This window comes from Rattus norvegicus, chromosome 7 (assembly GCF_036323735.1).
Source record: "Rattus norvegicus strain BN/NHsdMcwi chromosome 7, GRCr8, whole genome shotgun sequence".
Classification (NCBI taxonomy): Eukaryota; Metazoa; Chordata; class Mammalia; order Rodentia; family Muridae; genus Rattus; species Rattus norvegicus.
Genome location: NC_086025.1, coordinates 98,362,382 through 98,382,463, shown reverse-complemented (window position 1 = coordinate 98,382,463; position 20,082 = coordinate 98,362,382). Strand labels below are relative to the sequence as shown.

Genomic DNA, 20,082 nt, shown 5'->3' with positions numbered 1-20,082 from the left:
GAAAGACAGAAAGTCACAGCTTCTGTTCTCATGGAATTTATACTCTCCTTTGTGAACTTCATCCAGTCACTGACCTACCCATCCTAAAAAACAAAATGGGATAAAAGTGCCCATGAGCTCCGAGGCTGTTGTGCACTGGAAATGCACGGAAGGTTTATGTGCCTCAGAGGTTGCAGCAAACTGCTACTAAAGTAGCAGCCTAATAAGCAGTTATTCATCTATCAGCATCATGTCAGGCTCTGTCTGAAGCATTTTATACTTGTTACCTCATCTATTGTTACAACACCCTTTGTGTAGGTGCTAGCTTTACCATTTGACAGGTGCAAGCCTCAGAGAATGTAAGTACCTTTTCCAAGGCAGCATAGATGGGATTCCAATCTATTTCGGTCTGTCTCCTAAACCCAGACTACCATTAATACAGCAGAAAATCTTACAATTTCATAGTGCCTGCTTTTCAGGAAGTTTAGAATATTTCTGTGATATTGGCAGTTAGGGATATGATACAGGGAAGTTATTATATAGCAATTCATGTGGCAAAGATCTTTGAAGGGAGGAAAAGAGTAAAATGTAAACTCATAATCATTTCTTTAATCCTTTCCCTACCTACTACATAGATACATGTGTGCACACATATACAAATAACCCACCACATGCTTTTGCCATCACGGGAAAACACTGAGAAAAACAAACTAACACTAGGGCAGCTGTATCACATTAGCTCTGTAGGTACATGTGTCCATCAAATAAGTAAATAAATAAATTCATGGAATACATTTCCTCCTAGGACAGTGGGAATAGAAACAATCCTGATCTCTGTACTCAGAAGGCAGAAAAAAAGGTTAACAGTCAAGAATTGCTTACGTAGAGGAATGGTTTGAAAGAGCATACAAACGATAAGGTAGCTCTTAAAAATACTCAAGGCATGTGAAGTTAAATTGAGGGGAACATCACATTTTATACATCAATTAGCTATTAGATCTTGCTCATTTCTATTTAATGAAGACTACTGTAGTTTTCATGACATGAAACAAGGTCTGAGTTGAAAGCTTTCAAAACATTCATTTAATGTTACTATTTCCTGCTATATAAAAGCTACTATTTGCCACCCAAGAACTTCTTTTTTTTTTTTTATTAACTTGAGTATTTCTTATATACATTTCAAGTGTTATTCCCTTTCCCGGTTTCCGGGCAAACATCCCCCTCCCCCCTCCCCTTCCTTATGGGTGTTCCCCTCCCAACCCTCCCCCCATTGCCGCCCTCCCCCCATAGTCTAGTTCACTGGGGGTTCAGTCTTAGCAGGACCCAGGGCTTCCCCTTCCACTGGTGCTCTTACTAGGATATTCATTGCTACCTATGGGGTCAGAGTCCAGGGTCAGTCCATATATAGTCTTTAGGTAGTGGCTTAGTCCCTGGAAGCTCTGGTTGCTTGACATTGTTGTACTTTTGGGGTCTCGAGCCCCTTCAAGCTCTTCCAGTTCTTTCTCTGATTCCTTCAACAGGGGACCTATTCTCAGTTCAGTGGTTTGCTGCTGGCATTCGCCTCTGTATTTGCTGTATTCTGGCTGTGTCTCTCAGGAGCGATCTACATCCGGCTCCTGTCGGTCTGCACTTCTTTGCTTCATCCATCTTGTCCAATTGGGTGGCTGTATATGTATGGGCCACCTGTGGGGCAGGCTCTGAATGGGTGTTCCTTCAGTCTCTGTTTTAATCTTTGCCTCTCCCTTCCTAGCCAAGGGTATTCTTTTTCCTCATTTAAAGAAGGAGTGAAGCATTCACATTTTGATCATCCGTCTTGAGTTTCGTTTGTTCTAGGGATCTAGGGTAATTCAAGCATTTGGGCTAATAGCCACTTATCAATGAGTGCATACCATGTATGTCTTTCTGTGATTGGGTTAGCTCACTCAGGATGATATTTTCCAGTTCCAACCATTTGCCTACGAATTTCATAGACTCGTTGTTTTTGATAGCTGAGTAATATTCCATTGTGTAGATATACCACATTTTCTGTATCCATTCCTCTGTTGAAGGGCATCTCGGTTCTTTCCATTTTCTGGCTATTATAAATAAGGCTGCGATGAACATAGTGGAGCACGTGTCTCTTTTATATGTTGAGGCATCTTTTGGGTATATGCCCAAGAGAGGTATAGCTGGATCCTCAGGCAGTTCAATGTCCAATTTTCTGAGGAACCTCCAGACTGATTTCCAGAATGGTTTTACCAGTCTGCAATCCCACCAACAATGGAGGAGTGTTCCTCTTTCTCCACATCCTCGCCAGCATCTGCTGTCACCTGAGTTTTTGATCTTAGCCATTCTCACTGGTGTGAGGTGAAATCTCAGGGTTGTTTTGATTTGCATTTCCCTTATGACTAAAGATGTTGAACATTTCTTTAGGTGTTTCTCAGCCATTCGGCATTCCTCAGCTGTGAATTCTTTGTTTAGCTCTGAACCCCATTTTTTAATAGGGTTATTTGTTTCCCTGCGGTCTAACTTCTTGAGTTCTTTGTATATTTTGGATATAAGGCCTCTATCTGTTGTAGGATTGGTAAAGATCTTTTCCCAATCTGTTGGTTGCCGTTTTGTCCTAACCACCGTGTCCTTTGCCTTACAGAAGCTTTGCAGTTTTATGAGATCCCATTTGTCGATTCTTGATCTTAGAGCATAAGCCATTGGTGTTTTGTTCAGGAAATTTTTTCCAGTGCCCATGTGTTCCAGATGCTTCCCTAGTTTTTCTTCTATTAGTTTGAGTGTGTCTGGTTTGATGTGGAGGTCCTTGATCCACTTGGACTTAATCTTTGTACAGGGTGATAAGCATGGATCGATCTGCATTCTTCTACATGTTGCCCTCCAGTTGAACCAGCACCATTTGCTGAAAATGCTATCTTTTTTCCATTTGATGGTTTTGGCTCCTTTGTCAAAAATCAAGTGACCATAGGTGTGTGGGTTCATTTCTGGGTCTTCAATTCTATTCCATTGGTCTATCTGTCTGTCTCTGTACCAATACCATGCAGTTTTTATCACTATTGCTCTGTAATACTGCTTGAGTTCAGGGATAGTGATTCCCCCTGAAGTCCTTTTATTGTTGAGGATAGCTTTAGCTATCCTGGGTTTTTTGTTATTCCAGATGAATTTGCAAATTGTTCTGTCTAACTCTTTGAAGAATTGGATTGGTATTTTGATGGGGATTGCATGGAATCTGTAGATTGCTTTTGGTAAAATGGCCATTTTTACTATATTAATCCTGCCAATCCATGAGCATGGGAGATCTTTCCATCTTCTGAGGTCTTCTTCAATTTCTTTCCTCAGTGTCTTGAAGTTCTTATTGTACAGATCTTTTACTTGCTTGGTTAAAGTCACACCGAGGTACTTTATATTATTTGGGTCTATTATGAAGGGTGTCGTTTCCCTAATTTCTTTCTCGGCTTGTTTCTCTTTTGTATAGAGGAAGGCAACTGATTTATTTGAGTTAATTTTATACCCAGCCACTTTGCTGAAGTTGTTTATCAGCTTTAGTAGTTCTCTGGTGGAACTTTTGGGATCACTTAAATATACTATCATGTCATCTGTAAATAGTGATATTTTGACCTCTTCTTTTCCGATCTGTATCCCCTTGATCTCCTTTTGTTGTCTGATTGCTCTGGCTAGAACTTCAAGAACTATATTGAATAAGTAGGGAGAGAGTGGGCAGCCTTGTCTAGTCCCTGATTTTAGTGGGATTGCTTCAAGTTTCTCTCCATTTAGTTTAATGTTAGCAACTGGTTTGCTGTATATGGCTTTTAATATGTTTAGGTATGGGCCTTGAATTCCTATTCTTTCCAGGACTTTTATCATGAAGGGGTGTTGAATTTTGTCAAATGCTTTCTCAGCATCTAATGAAATGATCATGTGGTTTTGTTCTTTCAGTTTGTTTATATGATGGATCACGTTGATGGTTTTCCGTATATTAAACCATCCCTGCATGCCTGGGATGAAGCCTACTTGATCATGGTGGATGACTGTTTTGATGTGCTCTTGAATTCGGTTTGCCAGAATTTTATTGAGTATTTTTGCGTCGATATTCATAAGGGAAATTGGTCTGAAGTTCTCTTTCTTTGTTGTGTCTTTGTGTGGTTTAGGTATAAGAGTAATTGTGGCTTCGTAGAAGGAATTCGGTAGTGCTCCATCTGTTTCAATTTTGTGGAATAGTTTGGATAATATTGGTATGAGGTCTTCTATGAAGGTTTGATAGAATTCTGCACTAAACCCGTCTGGACCTGGGCTCTTTTTGGTTGGAAGACCTTTAATGACTGCTTCTATTTCCTTAGCAGTTATGGGGTTGTTTAACTGGTTTATCTGTTCCTGATTTAACTTCGATACCTGGTATCTGTCTAGGAAATTGTCCATTACCTGAAGATTTTCAAATTTTGTTGAATATAGGTTTTTATAGTAAGATCTGATGATATTTTGAATTTCCTCTGAATCTGTAGTTATGTCTCCCTTTTCATTTCTAATTTTGTTAATTTGGACGCACTCTCTGTGTCCTCTCGTTAGTCTGGCTAAGGGTTTATCTATCTTGTTGATTTTCTCAAAGAACCAACTTTTGGTTCTGTTGATTCTTTCTATGGTCCTTTTTGTTTCTACTTGGTTGATTTCAGCTCTGAGTTTGATTATTTCCTGCCTTCTACTCCTCCTGGGTGTATTTGCTTCTTTTTGTTCTAGAGCTTTTAGGTGTGCTGTCAAGCTGCTGACATATGCTCTTTCCTGTTTCTTTCTGCAGGCACTCAGCGCTATGAGTTTTCCTCTTAGCACAGCTTTCATTGTGTCCCATAAGTTTGGGTATGTTGTATCTTCATTTTCATTAAATTCTAAAAAGTTTTTAATTTCTTTCTTTATTTCTTCCTTGACCAGGTTATCATTGAGTAGAGCATTGTTCAATTTCCACGTATATGTGGGCATTCTTCCCTTATTGTTATTGAAGACCAGTTTTAGGCCGTGGTGGTCCGATAGCACGCATGGGATTATCTCTATCTTTCTGTACCTGTTGAGGCCCGTTTTTTGACCAATTATATGGTCAATTTTGGAGAAAGTACCATGAGGAGCTGAGAAGAAGGTATATCCTTTTGCTTTAGGATAGAATGTTCTATAAATATCCGTTAAGTCCATTTGGCTCATGACTTCTCTTAGTCTGTCGACATCACTGTTTAATTTCTGTTTCCATGATCTGTCCATTGATGAGAGTGGGGTGTTGAAGTCTCCCACTATTATTGTGTGAGGTGCAATGTGTGTTTTGAGCTTTAGTAAGGTTTCTTTTACGTATGTAGGTGCCCTTGTATTTGGGGCATAGATATTTAGGATTGAGAGTTCATCTTGGTGGATTTTTCCTTTGATGAATATGAAGTGTCCTTCCTTATCTTTTTTGATGACTTTTAGTTGGAAATTGATTTTATTTGATATTAGAATGGCTACTCCAGCTTGCTTCTTCTGACCATTTTCTTGGAAAGTTGTTTTCCAGCCTTTCACTCTGAGGTAGTGTCTGTCTTTGTCTCTGAGGTGTGTTTCCTGTAGGCAGCAGAATGCAGGGTCCTCATTGCGTATCCAGTTTGTTAATCTATGTCTTTTTATTGGGGAGTTGAGGCCATTGATATTGAGAGATATTAAGGAATAGTGATTATTGCTTCCCTTTATATTCATATTTGGATGTGAGGTTATGTTTGTGTGCTTTCATTCTCTTTGTTTTGTTGCCAAGATGATTAGTTTCTTGCTTCTTCTAGGGTATAGCTTGCCTCCTTATGTTGGGCTTTACCATTTATTATCCTTTGTAGTGCTGGATTTGTAGAAAGATATTGTGTAAATTTGGTTTTGTCATGGAATATCTTGGTTTCTCCATCAATGTTAATTGAGAGTTTTGCTGGATACAGTAACCTGGGCTGGCATTTGTGTTCTCTTAGAGTCTGTATGACCTCAGTCCAGGATCTTCTGGCCTTCATAGTTTCTGGCGAGAAGTCTGGTGTGATTCTGATAGGTCTCCCTTTATATGTTACTTGACCTTTTTCCCTTACTGCTTTTAATATTCTTTCTTTATTTTGTGCGTTTGGTGTTTTGACAATTATGTGACGGGAGGTGTTTCTTTTCTGGTCCAATCTATTTGGAGTTCTGTAGGCTTCTTGTATGTCTATGGGTATCTCTTTTTTTAGGTTAGGGAAGTTTTCTTCTATGATTTTGTTGAAGATATTTACTGGTCCTTTGAGCTGGGAGTCTTCACTCTCTTCTATACCTATTATCCTTAGGTTTGATCTTCTCATTGAGTCCTGGATTTCCTGTATGTTTTGGACCAGTAGCTTTTTCCGCTTTACATTATCTTTGACAGTTGAGTCAATGATTTCTATGGAATCTTCTGCTCCTGAGATTCTCTCTTCCATCTCTTGTATTCTGTTGGTGAAGCTTGTATCTACAGCTCCTTGTCTCTTCTTTTGGTTTTCTATATCCAGGGTTGTTTCCATGTGTTCTTTCTTGATTGCTTCTATTTCCATTTTTAATTCCTTCAACTGTTTGATTGTGTTTTCCTGGAATTCTTTCAGGGATTTTTGCGATTCCTCTCTGTAGGCTTTTACTTGTTTATTAATGTTTTCCTGTGCTTCCCTAAGTGTGTTCATGTCTTTCTTGAAGTCCTCCAGCATCATGATCAAATATGATTTTGAAACTAGATCTTGCTTTTCTGGTGTGTTTGGATATTCCATGTTTGTTTTGGTGGGAGAATTGGGCTCCGATGATGGCATGTAGTCTTGGTTTCTGTTGCTTGGGTTCCTGCGCTTGCCTCTCGCCATCAGATTATCTCTAGTGTTACTTTGTTCTGCTATTTCTGACAGTGGCTAGACTGTCCTATAAGCCTGTGTGACAGGAGTGCTGTAGACCTGTTTTCCTCTCTTTCAGTCAGTTATGGGGACAGAGTGTTCTGCTTTCTGGCATGTAGTTTTTCCTCTCTACAGGTCTTCAGCTGTTCCTGTGGGCCTGTGTCTTGAGTTCACCAGGCAGCTTTCTTGCAGCAGAAAATTTGGTCTTACCTGTGGTCCCGAGGCTCAGGTTCGCTCGTGGCGTGCTGCCCACGGGCTCTCTGCAGCGGCAGTAACCAGGAAGACCTGTGCCGCCCCTTCCGGGAACTTCAGTGCACCAGGGTTCCAGATGGTCTTTGGCTTTTTCCTCTGGCGTCCGAGATGTGTGTGCAGGGAGCAGTCACTTCTGGTTTCCCAGGCTTGTCTGCCTCTCTGAAGGTTTAGCTCTCCCTCCCACGGGATTTGGGTGCAGAGAACTATTAATCCGGTCTGTTTCTTTCAGGTTCCGGCGGTGTCTCAGGCACAGGGGTCCTGCCGCTCCTGGGCCCTTCCCCACGGGAGCCCAGAGGCCTTATACAGTTTCCTCTTGGGCCAGGGATGTGGGCAGGGGTGAGCAGAGTTGGTGGTCTCTTCCGCTCTGCAGCCTCAGGAGTGCCCACCTGACCAGGCGGTTGGGTCTCTCTCTCACCGGGTCTGGGAGTAGAGAGCTGCTGCGGGCCGGGATCCTCGGGTGTGGGACTTCCGGTAAACACAGAACGTGCCCGGTCCTAGAGAAATTCTGCTTTCCTGTGTCCCAAGCTCACCAGGCAGCTTTCTTATTTGGTCTTACCTGTGGTCCCGAGGCTCAGGTTCGCTCGTAGGGTGCTCCCCACGGGCTCTCTGCAGCGGCAGCAACCAGGAAGACCCCAAGAACTTCTTTAGATAATACTTTCTCTGAGTAAAATTGATATTTTATATGTGTTCAATATTTCTCTCAAGTGTCTGTGCACTTTAAATTTTATGTGGAGGTTTAACAGATTTTAGTAAAACGGTATCAGACACTTCAAATGTTTTGTCTGACTATGGACTCTTAAGTTACCATGACTGAAATAGGGAGAAATTTGACCAAGAAGGCTTGAAAACAGAATAACTCACTAGTGGGTTCTGATGTTGGCCTCTAAAATAAGTAATGAGCAGCATGAACATCTTTCTTGGAGATGATCGGAATTTTTTGCATCGTTCCATTCCTTGTTTACAGGTTGGAACTTGGAGCTTGAATCAATGGTCTCAGATGTTATCTATATTTTTTTTCTAAATCAGACACATCTTCATCACCCTCTTGATCTCATTTGGAAGGTTATTTTGAAGGAATGGGTCTCTTGTAACATCTGGTTTCTCTAAAGATTTTTTATTTATCTTGACTTTGTAAGTCTTAAAATAGTAGGAGTACTGAGGTCTCCTTCTTCATGAATGAATGACAAGTTTCAAAGAGGCTCAGAAAAGAAACCTAGCCCTTATTCAGATGTAGCTTTATAGGATTCTCCATACTCTTCATGCCTTGCAAAACACTGCCATTTGTACAAGCCTCTAGGTGATCAAATAATTTTAAGGGCCATTTCAGTTTTGTTAATTGGAAATTTTTTATTTGTATTTCAAATGTTATTCCCTTTCTTGGTTTCCCAGCCATTAGCACCATATCCCATCCCCCATCCCTTCTTCTATAAGGGTGTTCCCCCTCCCCAAACACCCCCCTTCCCGCCTCCCCGTACTGACATTCCCCTACACTGAGGGGTCCAGCCTTAGCAGGACCAAGGGCTTCTCCTCCCATTGGTGCCCAAAAAGGCCATCCTCTACTATATATGCAACTGGAGTTATGGGTCTGTTCATGTATAGTCTTTGGGTAGTAGTTTAGTCCCTGGGAGCTCTGGTTGGTTGGTACTGTTGTTCTAATAGGGTTGCAAGTCCCTTCAGCTCCTTCAGTCCTTTGTCTAATTCCTCCAACAGGGACCCCCATTCTCAGTTCACTGGTTTGCTGCTAACATTCGCTTCTGTCACTCTGGCTCGCTTTTGTCTCACTCTGGCTGAGCCTCTCTGGAGAGAGAGCTATATCAGACTCCTGTCAGCATTCACTTCTTGGCTTCATCAATATTATCTAGTTTTGGTGGCTGTATATATGTGGGCTATATCCCGAAGTGGGTCAGGATCTGAAGGGCCATTCCTTCAGTGTCTGCTCCAAACTTTGTTTCCTTATCCCATCTTATGAATATTTTTGTTACCCCTTTTAATTCCGCACTTTGGTCACCCTTCTTCTTGAGTTTCATGTGGTCTGTGGTATTTGGGTAATTTGAGCTTTTGGGCTAATATCCACTTACCAGTGAGTGGATACCATGTGTGTTTTTTGTGATTGGTTTACCTCACTCAGGATGATATTTTCTAGTTCAATCCATTTGCCTATGAATTTCATGAAATCATTGTTTTTCATTGCTCAGTAGTACTCCATTGTGTAGCTGTACCACATTTTCTGTATCCATTCCTATATTGAAGGGCATCAGAGTTCTTTCCAGCTTCTGACTATTATAAATAAGACTGCTATGAGCATAGTGGAGCATGTGTTTTTGTTGTATGTTGGAGCATCTTTTGGGTATACCCAGGAGAGGTATAGCTGGGTCCTCAGGTAGTTCGATGTCCAATTTTCTGAGGAACCTCCAGACTGATTTCCAGAATGGTTGTACCAGTCTGCCATCCCACCAACAATGGAGGAGTGTTCCTCTTTCTCCAAATCCTTGCCAGCATCTGTTGTCATCTGAGATTTTGGTCTTAGCCATTCTGACTGGTGTGAGGTAGAATCTCGGTGTTGTTTTGATTTTCATTTCCCTGATGACTAAGGATGTTGAACATTTTTAGGTGCTTTTTGGCCATTCAATATTTCTCAGCTGAGAATTCTCTGTTTAGTTCTGTACCCATATTTTAATACTGTTATTTGATTCTCTGGAGTCTAACTTCTTGAGTTCTTTGTGTATTTTGGATATTAGCCCTCTATCGAACATAGGATTGGTAAAAATCTTTTCCCAATCTGTTTGTTGCCATTTTGTCCAAATGACAGTGTCCTTTGCCTTACAGAAGCTTTGCAGTTTTATGAGGTCCCATTTGTCAATTATTGAACTTAGAGCATAAGCCATTAGTGTTTTGTTCAGAAAATTTTCCCCAGTGCCCTTGTGTTCAAGGCTTTTCTCCAATTTTTCTTCTATTAGCTTGAGTGTGTCTGGTTTGGTGTGGAGGTCCTTGATCCACTTGGACTTAAGCTTTGTACAGGGTGATAAGCATGGATCAATCTGCATTCTTCTACATGTTGACCTCCAGTTGAACCAGCACCGTTTGTTGAAAATGCTATCTTTTTTCCACTGGATGACTTTAGCTCCTTTGTCAAAGATCAAGTGATCATAGGTGTGTGGGTTCTTTCCTGGGTCTTCAAATCTATTCCACTGATCTACCTGCCTGTCTCTGCACCAATACCATACAGTTTTTATCACTATTGCCCTATAATACTGCTTGAAGTCAGGGATGGTGATTTCCCCCAGAATTTCTACATTTCATGACAAATTAGATTCATGTTTTGTTTTTTGTGGTATATTACATTTGTATAGATAATGTAATATAAGTATGCTCTAGGTCATCACCATATGATGCACAAGCCTAACTGTAGGAGAGGTCACGTTACTTAATTCTCATATACAGGACTCACAGTTTTGTTCCAAATAAGAATCTCTTTAGATTTAACAAGGTATTCATTTAGAATAATTAAAGATGTATGAGAAAAATCCTCTTTTTTAACACTAGTTTTATCTAAAGATGGAATGAAATTTCAAAGAAAAAGTTCATTTATTCTATAATTAGAAGAGTCTAGGGCAGAGATAATGCTTATTTGTCAGCAATATTACTGAGAAATGTTGGTAACAATAAAGCAAAGGCAAGAAACATAACCTACCTCATTTATGAGAGTATCATATTCTTCATAACTAGTCACAAAGTGCATAGTTCACCTTTGGAAAGTCAACTTCCCTGTTACTTTTATTGGAAGCACCCTCCTTACCATGTAGGGATGTAAAAATATCATCAGCACTCCTATTTTTGTATTGGAGAATGAAGGATCCTGATAAGTAGAATGTTTTCCTTCTTCCTCACTAAATAATGGTTTTTCAGAACTGTCTCAAGGACAGAGACAGGGAAGGCAAGAGGCACTACCCATCATATCTGTAGCTAGCTTCACTGACCATCCCTCTGTGGATGAAGAATCTGGAATGGGCTTTTCTTCCACATGACTATGTAATGACATTTGGATTTCTCACTTTTCTTGTGGTGGATCTAGAACTGATTGACCCTCATGACTCTGACTAATTCTACAGACACCATTTCAGTAGACTTCAGGGTTAACATCTTCAGATATGAACAAAGTACAACTCATCTTTCTTGAATGTTGCCTTCACAAGACACTGCTTTGAATGCTTGCTACATATGAACTCAGTTTAATTTCTAGAAACCCTTGTGAGTGGCTCCTATGACATTCATTTTCTATGTTACAAGAGTGAGATATATAAAACCTAGTAGATATGCCTCAAATTCCATAGCCAGTAGGTGTAGAAGCTGAGGTTCAAAGGTGTTGTGCTCTAGATTACTCCATGTTCACAAACTGAAATACAGAAATATTCGTGTGGTCAGATGAAGACAGAACAAAGATGAAACACAGAATGTATAATTTGGGAAAACAGAAGCATTTAACACACATGACATAGCCATACACTGAAGTATTCAGACCCTCACAAATCAAAATGAAGTTCGGTGAATCAGTGCTCAGTCTTGATACTGTAACATCCTGAGCCAATTAGGAATTTTCTTTTCATAAGCCTTCTTTCCTTGTGTTTCAAAGCCACAATGCATTTCATTCTGAAACCCAGTATTCTGTGTTTGATTGACATCAATGGTACAGATTTTTCTTTTTGTGACTGTGCAAGGGACTGAAACTCAAACATGAAAATCAAAGGATGGTTGAGCATTGCAGACCTTACATGTCCCATTTGGTAGGAGAGACAAGTGAGGTTCAAAGACATTGGTTTTATTCCATACCTGATGTGCCTGGAGAGAAAGTAAGTCTCCCTATGTGATTCTACCAGATTGCTCTTGGGAGAAAACAACAAGCTCAAACGTCCAGCAACTGTAGTTGGGACCAATTATGGATTTGCAATTGTTTAAGTGCCATCAGTAAGAGATATTCAAGAGAGGAGTCACCAGGACTCTTTGGTAGCTATAGGGAGAATTATTCTCCCAGTGAAACAAGGCCAGTGAATGGGAAGGAACCTTACATAAAAGGAAAAGCTCAAACTTAGGCATTAAGCAGAGAGTGTGAAATAGGATGCCCTGCATAGTCATAAGGACAGAAAACATGCTTCCCTGATAAAACAGAGGTGGCTACCCAGTGGCACCCAGCAGACATTTGAGTATATGTGAGGTGTGCTATAGAAAGGATCCTAGAATTAGGAAGGTAACCTATCATAAATTCAACAGGCTGAGCTGCTGCTGCTGCTGCCGCCGGTGGTAGTGATGGTGGTGGTAGTGGTGTTAGTGGTGCTGGTAGTAATAATGGTGAAAATGAAGGATTAAATACACTAAGGATTGTGAATGATGTTTGTAAAATCTCAATATTGAATCTAGACAATCAAACTGCTTATCAGTTAACCAAAAAAAAATTAAATCATGTGTAACCAGCTATCATAAGGAACTCAGCCAGTTATCTTCCTTTGAATTACATTTGTAACTATTCATCTTGGCCTATGTGGGTCACTCAGATTGTCCCTGGTCCTAGCTAGCAGTATTGATAATTACTAATAACATGGATTTTCTTGAGTTTTATTAGGAAAGGGGGTGGCTTCTGGTGATTCTTCAGAGTTCCTGGATCCCCTCCAGATGCCAAGCAAATTGTCAGCAGCTGAACAGTCTTAGTGCTTAGAAATGAAAAATTCATTGCTCTGCAAAAGCAATGGATGGGTTCTCTGTGTAACACTGCACCTCCCGCAGGTTGCTCGCCAGCTACTGGTCATTCCCAAAACCTTAGCCATGATTCAGAGCAGTAAATTCCAGTCTACAATGTAAACCACACCCAACAGTCAGCATCAGTTTCAAAATCCCATAACTGTTATTTCAAACTATTAGACCAATAAAATGGACTGATCTCATCATTGTGTTGGCCTGACTTATATCTTATTAGGCATTGTGGGCAAAGAGCCTAAAGGTTGCAAGAAAGACATTGATCAGCTCACTGAAGTGACTCTGAAATTCAAACCAAGGATTACAAAGCTACAGTGCCAGGCTTAGCTTTGTGCCTCCTTCCTCATTCCAAAATAAGACAATCTGCATTCTATGTGGTCTACAGCTATTCACTAGGCTTCTATGTCAGTAAGGCAAAATGAGAGACCTGGATAAACCTTATTCTAATGTCTTCCACCAATTTTAAGCCCTCTGGGCCTCCTTCTAAAATATGATTACATGGTTTATTGACTCTACAGGGGTTCAGGAGATGAAGCAGAAGTGAGGCAAGTGCAAATATCCAAACTTTGAGATTAATGATTAACTATGAAATTAATGAGCACTCTGAGTAATCAGATAATGTTACCACCACTCCCCATGGCTACTAAAATGGACAACGGAAAGGTGTTCAGTATTGGACTATCCACCTTGATTTCTCTTCAGTGAGACATTATGCTACAGCACTGGAGACCTTGTGAGCTTCTTTAAACTTGTAAGATTCTGTGAAGTTATTCTCCATGCTTTTTATTTAAAAGAAAGCAGATTCACTGGTAAAGCATTTGCACATGTCCCCACACCTAACAAGAAACAGAGCACCGTCCTTACATAACTTCACTTTGCAAATGAAAGAAGTCTACGTGAGTTTGATCTGCAGTGTTCATGATGAGGGCTCTTCTGCTCTGTTAAGTGATAGACTGTTATGGGACAGGAGAAGGAAAAACTCATGAACCCTTGGAGGCCCCTTACTAGGGAAGGGATGTATTAATTACTGGCATTTCAGAGGAAAATTGATGGGAGGGATGAAGAGCTTGCCCTGTGAAGATTTTGGATTATACAGTTGATATCCTGGTAACTTTTTCAAAACGATATTGCGTTGTTGCTTCTCGTTGTTTTTCTTAACCTCAAATTGATGATATATATCTCCTCCAAAACATCAACTCTGCTACAAAGTAATCGATTCTACTTTTTTAAAATTACAGTATTCTCAAATGCGGGATGAAGTATTCAAGTCAAACTTGGTCTGTGCATTTATCGTTCTTCTGTTTATCACTGCGATTCAAAGTTTGCTTCCTTCTTCGAGGTAAGTACAAAAGGACTAAAATGGCAGCTGAAAACACCTCTGTGAGGTGATGAGCCCTTACCTGCAGCCATCCATCTGAGAAAGGTTGGGATTTTAACATGACTGTCCATGGCCTAGACCCGGGTGTTCGACAATTCTGGGTCTTCTTGGACCACCTTACTATGCATAATATTCTTATCACTCTGCCTAGGCTAAAATATTTTCCAATATTAATAAAATAATAGCCAAACTGGAGTGGTTCGTGTTCCTGTTGTATATTGTACCCATGAATTCAGAAAGCAATGAATTAAAGAGTTCAATCACTTGTTTGTTTTTTCACATGAGTCCTTCATACTTGTAGTATCACTTCTATGTTAGCAATAGTACAAACACATGTTAGCCAGTCGCTTACAAACACTTTAAACATAATAACTCAAAAACTCACTGTGATGAGCTCACAGGTAGCTACAATCAATGTTATCTTTATAAAGAGGAGAGACTTGAGGCTCAGAGTGCTAAAATGGGTTTCCCATTTGAAATATTTTAGCCTTAATTCAAACACAGAATGTCTAGTTCCAGAGCAAGTGTTCCTAACAAAAGCCAGGGCAGGAACTGTACAAGACAAGACTTGTGATGGTGATACTGTTTGTCTATTTGATTTGTTTTAAGGACATCTACAAAATTGGATAAGCACATTTCTAGGTGTGTCTGTGACAGTCTTTCCTAAGATGACTGACATATGGGTTGGCAGACTGAATAGAGAAGACCCACTCTGAATATAAGCAACACTATCTAATAGACAAGACTGGGACCCTCATCAAATGAAGAGCAGAAAGAGCCAGCTGATATTACCATACATATGATTGTTGTACAGTAGTGTGTTTACTCCTGCTGCTATGGATCTCAGACCCCAGATTCCTTAGCCTTTGAACATGAACTTGAACGTTTTAGGGTATCCCAGGCTAACAATTATCCAGGACTGCACCATTGATCCCTATTATTAAGAACAGTTCATTGTTTAAATAGAAAATCATTTCTCTAGTTTTCCAATCCACAGACAGCCACTGTGGGACAATCCATCCTCTCCTATTGTCTTAGGGTTTCCACTGCTGTGAATAGACAACATGACCAAAGCAACTCTTAAAAGGGAAAACATAAAAAAATGATAAAATAAAAGGGAAAACATTTAATTGGAGATGACTTAAGAGTTTCAGAGGTTCAGTCCATTATCACATGGCAGGAAGCATGGCAGTGTCCAGACAGATACAGTGCTGAAGGAGCCTGGAGTTCTACATCTTGATTGGAAAGCAGCCAGCAGGAGACTATCTTCTGCAGGCATCTAGGAGGACGATCACTCTTCAGCATTGAGTGGAGCCTGAGCATAGAAACAGACCTCCAGAGTCTTTGTCTGCAGTGACACACTTCCTCCAACAAGGACTCCAAAACAACAGCTTCTTCCAATAAGGCCACACCTCCTAATATTTTCACTTTCCATGGAACAAGCATAGCTAAATCACCACATCTACTGTAAGGCAATCTAGTAAAAATCCTATTATAATTACATATTTTTTCTCTTCTTTGGAGACACCTGACTGATAAATAAGACTGCAAAAAATGTTTTTCAAACATTGTTAGAGTCATGTTAGAAGGCATCAAAGATCACTTAAAAGACTACCATTGTCATAAGATGGGGGGAGTTCTAGCATTAGAAGGAATAACTACCAAGGCATTCAATAAAGGCTTGGAAATTACATTGATTGAGTCTCGTAAGTTCACAGTGTATTTTAAAAGTAGAAACAGATGAAAAATGAGAAACATTTTCCATCTCCTCTATAGGAACTGTATCACAAGATAAGCCGAGCAATCAAAGAGAAGAAACATCACATAAAGTATTCCAGCTTTTAAAAAAAATTAAGGAAATGATATAACAAAGATAGCACCATCTTCCAATCCCTAGTGAGGTAATAAATGGATAAGGAACTGTACCTCAAAGACTGGGATCAGCACAAACAGGAGATACAACCACATCATCTGACAGAAAAACCTGAGAAAGAGTAGGAAAGGAAGCCAGACTTGATATCCTGATTCCTTAGATTGGAGATAACACCTGGAACTTTCTCAGCAGCTGAATAGAAGGAGTCCCTGATTTTGGCTTCCAAATGCATCTTATATCTGCAATACAACCACCATTACCACCTCAATATGTTAGTGACCAGGAATACATAACCATGGAAGAGGTTGCCAAACTGACCTCTGACCAGGCAGCCCTCATATTGTGGAAACTGAATGGCTCATTCACCTTCAAGACAGCAAAGCTTCCTTTAGTGTGTGCTGGTTTCCCTCCAACAGATTTTCTTACTGATTGATGCTTTGCAATGGTACATAGTGGGCACCACTCCTTTATACTTCTGTAATGACTATTTTAAGAGATGAAGTAATCTTTGCTCATATGGCCATAGCTAATTCCTTATCCTTGAAGAAAACAAATTAATAGACCTTGGCAAAGGCAAACTATGCTAGCCCAGTTCTGTGCTTTAGTGTTTGCAGGTTCACAGGTGTTCCTTTCCCAAAAAGGTAAACTAAAGAAAGACTAGAAAATACCTTTAAATGCCTTTTAAGAATATAGAAACTATGTGCATCCTTTTAGCGAAGTGTAAAGAGAGAAAAAATTATAGAGGGGAGAGAGAAATATTGAGCTTGAGAGGGACAGTGGGAAGATTAGAAATTACTGATTTGACTATTTTCAGTGCAATAAACACACTGTATTATACTGCGTACTTAACTTCTTTGACACTTAAGTTTCCTCATCTACAGAATGGGAATTATGAAGGGTAAAGAGTCTGCTTAGTGGGTAGGAACACATACTTTTTTTGCATAAGACTCAACGTTGGCCCCAGCACCTATGTCATGCAATCCACAGTCTCACAATCACCTGTGACTCCAATGCCAAGAGATCTAAAACTCTCTTCTAGAGTGGTACCTGCACCCGTGTGTATGTGCATGCGCATGTGCACACATGCACATAACTAAAATCAAAATAGATATTGTAAAGATACTTTCAAGAATGAGAATACTATTTCTCAAACCACATAATGCACATCTGTTGAAAGAGCTAAGAATGCTGACCTCTCAGAGTTGCTTCAGTATCAAATGGGAGATTGCACTAACCAGCTCTTTGCAGATTCTGAAGAGTCATACAAATGTTCTCTTTGGCTATGATCTGAGGTTCTGAATCCTACTGAACCACAAGCAGCTGTGGGCCATTCACTCCTCTGCACTGATCTTGTCTGTCCAGCAAATGTCACACTGTACCACCAACCCAATCTGATTTTAAATGCAGACATCAGAGAATAATTAGACCTTAATTAGAGAGAAGACTCAAATAGAGATGTTTACAAATCCCTTGTCATTCTTTTTGAGACTTGATTTCAGAAATGAAAGGTTTCCTTGCCTCTCATATACAGCAACAATGCAAAAGCAAATTCAGAATCCCTGGATGCCAGAATGGCTGTATAATTAGATGGAATTTGCAGTCTGATGCTATAACGTTTATGTGTGCAGAAACAAGTGAGCACTGAGGGGCTGCGGGAAAGACTCTCAGAGGAATTTTATATGTAGCGCCAGCCACCAGATAAGAAAGCCTGTCCTATAGTCAATATTCTTCTCACATATCCTTGAATATCTTTAATATCCTAAACATTGCCCTGAAGAGAAATAGAATGTGTCTGTCTCCTGCTTTTATTACTCTATTTAACCTTAAAGACTTCTTTAAAATATAAGTCTAAAACAATCCATTTTGTAGTTTTTTTTAAAATGATGCTCAGACTAGTTAACTCCTTGGAGGTTGAAAGGTACAGGGTCCATTTTGGAACAAGTTCAAACATAGGAGATTTTTGTCTTATGCCTGAACTACTCTGCCTATCTTTCAAGTCATTTCCCTTCTCAGTGATCCAAAACATCACTTATGACTTTTGCACATTCAGGTGGTTTTCTGTGAAAACCCTTACTTATAATATTCAGTATGCCCTCCTGACAGCCTGACAGTTTTCTGAATGCAAAACATAATAGTGAAATATATCACACAGCATTGCTTTTATAGACTTTCCAAACAAAAGACTATGCAAATCTATGCTGACAGCTAAGAGAGACAAAGCCAAGAGACCACGTGGTCTTCATGTTTGTTCTCTCGAATCTTCACCTTCCCTGAAAACTGTCTTCAAGTTCCAGTGGGAGACCTCTGTTCTAATACAAGAAAACACACATGTACAGCATGACCACCAGTGTTAAAGGAGAACATTGGTATGTTTCTTCTCTGAAAAGAACATGGAAACATACCATGCTTGGGGACATGGGTGAAAAGTCCTTTTTCCAATATGCTGTTGAAGATAACAAGGTTATCCATTCTCTACACAGAAAGTTGAAGTCAATAACTGTTCACTGAATACCTGAACATTCATACATGTTTCTTGGTTCATAGAACAACCTGAAAGTAAGGCTAAATCCTACAGGATGAGCAGGCATGCGTCCATTAAAGTCCCCGCAGAAGCAGTATTAGTATAGTCAAGCAGGATTAAACAGTCCAGACCACAAGGCCAAGAGCCATGCTTCTGATCCCTGAAAAGACCCTTCAGTGGTTGCCACTGAAGAATTTGATCTCATGGGAATCTGTAAAACTTGCTTTTCCCAGTTTATGTCTGTATCATCCTTGGACACAGGTTATGCTTAATTTCAGCAACTGCTACATATCATTGAGACAAGCTAGCTGAGCAACTGGCTTCTTCTCTTGAGGAGCCGCCTGACAAAGTGACCCACTGACATTCTTCATGTGCCTTTGCTGAGTGAGTGCAAGTGAGTACCATAGCCTTCTCAGGGAGTGTTTCTTCAGTGCATCAATGGAGAGAGTCTTATCTGCCTTGAGCCCCCAAGGAACTCACTGCTCCACGAGCCTGCTGTTTCTATCTAGAATTCCCATGTAAATCCCTTGTGAAGGTGGTCCATAAACACAAAAGTATAATTTTTAGAATTCTAAAAATAGCAAAGGCCGTGGGACTATCATTTCATAGCCTTCCTCTTACTTAACCATATAAAAGTGCAAACAGTCTAGCCAGCACAAAAATATATTGTACAGAGACTTTTGGATCCCCTTCTTTGGAGATGAAGATGTTGAAACATTGGACCGCAAGAGAGCAGAGCTGTAGGAGAAAGCATAAAGCCTGGGTCATAGCATGCATCTCCCAGCCCATCTTACCACAAAGACAATGATGGCCATCTTACATATATTAACTCTGACCCTCACTTAAACCTCAACCTTACTTTAAGACTCCAAAGACAGACTTAGGCAAGGGATAGGGGTCAATGGATCTCTTCCCAGTGTGGCCACATTGAATAAACCTTTGTTTTCTGCTTTCCTTTGCTAGGTGTTTTGATTGGCTTGTGAAGAAAGGGTGGCTTATTTGAACATACACTATAACCCCAAGTCCAGTAACAAAGGGAGCTGATATTTCTGGTTACTACCTCTCTGTAAATTTCCTCCCCTCATCCCCTGGCCAGTGCAGCTGACCATGTTCTTTCCAGTCCTTTTGATTCTTTTTTTTTCAAGTCCACTAGCTTCTTTACAGATTGATCTTCAACCTTACTACCTCTGCTGTTCTGTTCTCATTCTCCTTGGACAATTCTCTTACTGACAGATCTTCAACCATCATCGGCTGTTCACTGTAGGCACAGAAGTCCACAACTATCCCCATTACTGTCCCTACATTACCTGTGTCAAGCATATTTGCAAACAAATACCAAATATTTAACTTTCCTCTAATCATTGCATTTGGTATACTTACCCCGTTAAGATGATAAAATCTGTCATTCTGTATCTATATGTATGGCCATATGCACACACACATAATACTAACTAGATTGCCCCTTCAGCTTTCCCTGAACCTTACT

The 20,082-nt window shown here is 40.1% G+C and overlaps 1 protein-coding gene across 8 annotated transcripts in view; it reads left to right on the top strand.

Annotated features, from left to right (window-relative positions):
• The window catches only part of Adcy8 (adenylate cyclase 8), a 249,254-nt gene that overhangs the window by 173,224 nt on the left and 55,948 nt on the right, over window positions 1-20,082 (top strand). For all 8 annotated transcript variants that reach the window (XM_039078567.2, XM_039078565.2, XM_039078564.2 and 5 more), the window contains 1 exon segment: window positions 14,063-14,163. In XM_039078567.2, the coding sequence (XP_038934495.1) occupies window positions 14,063-14,163 (101 nt within the window).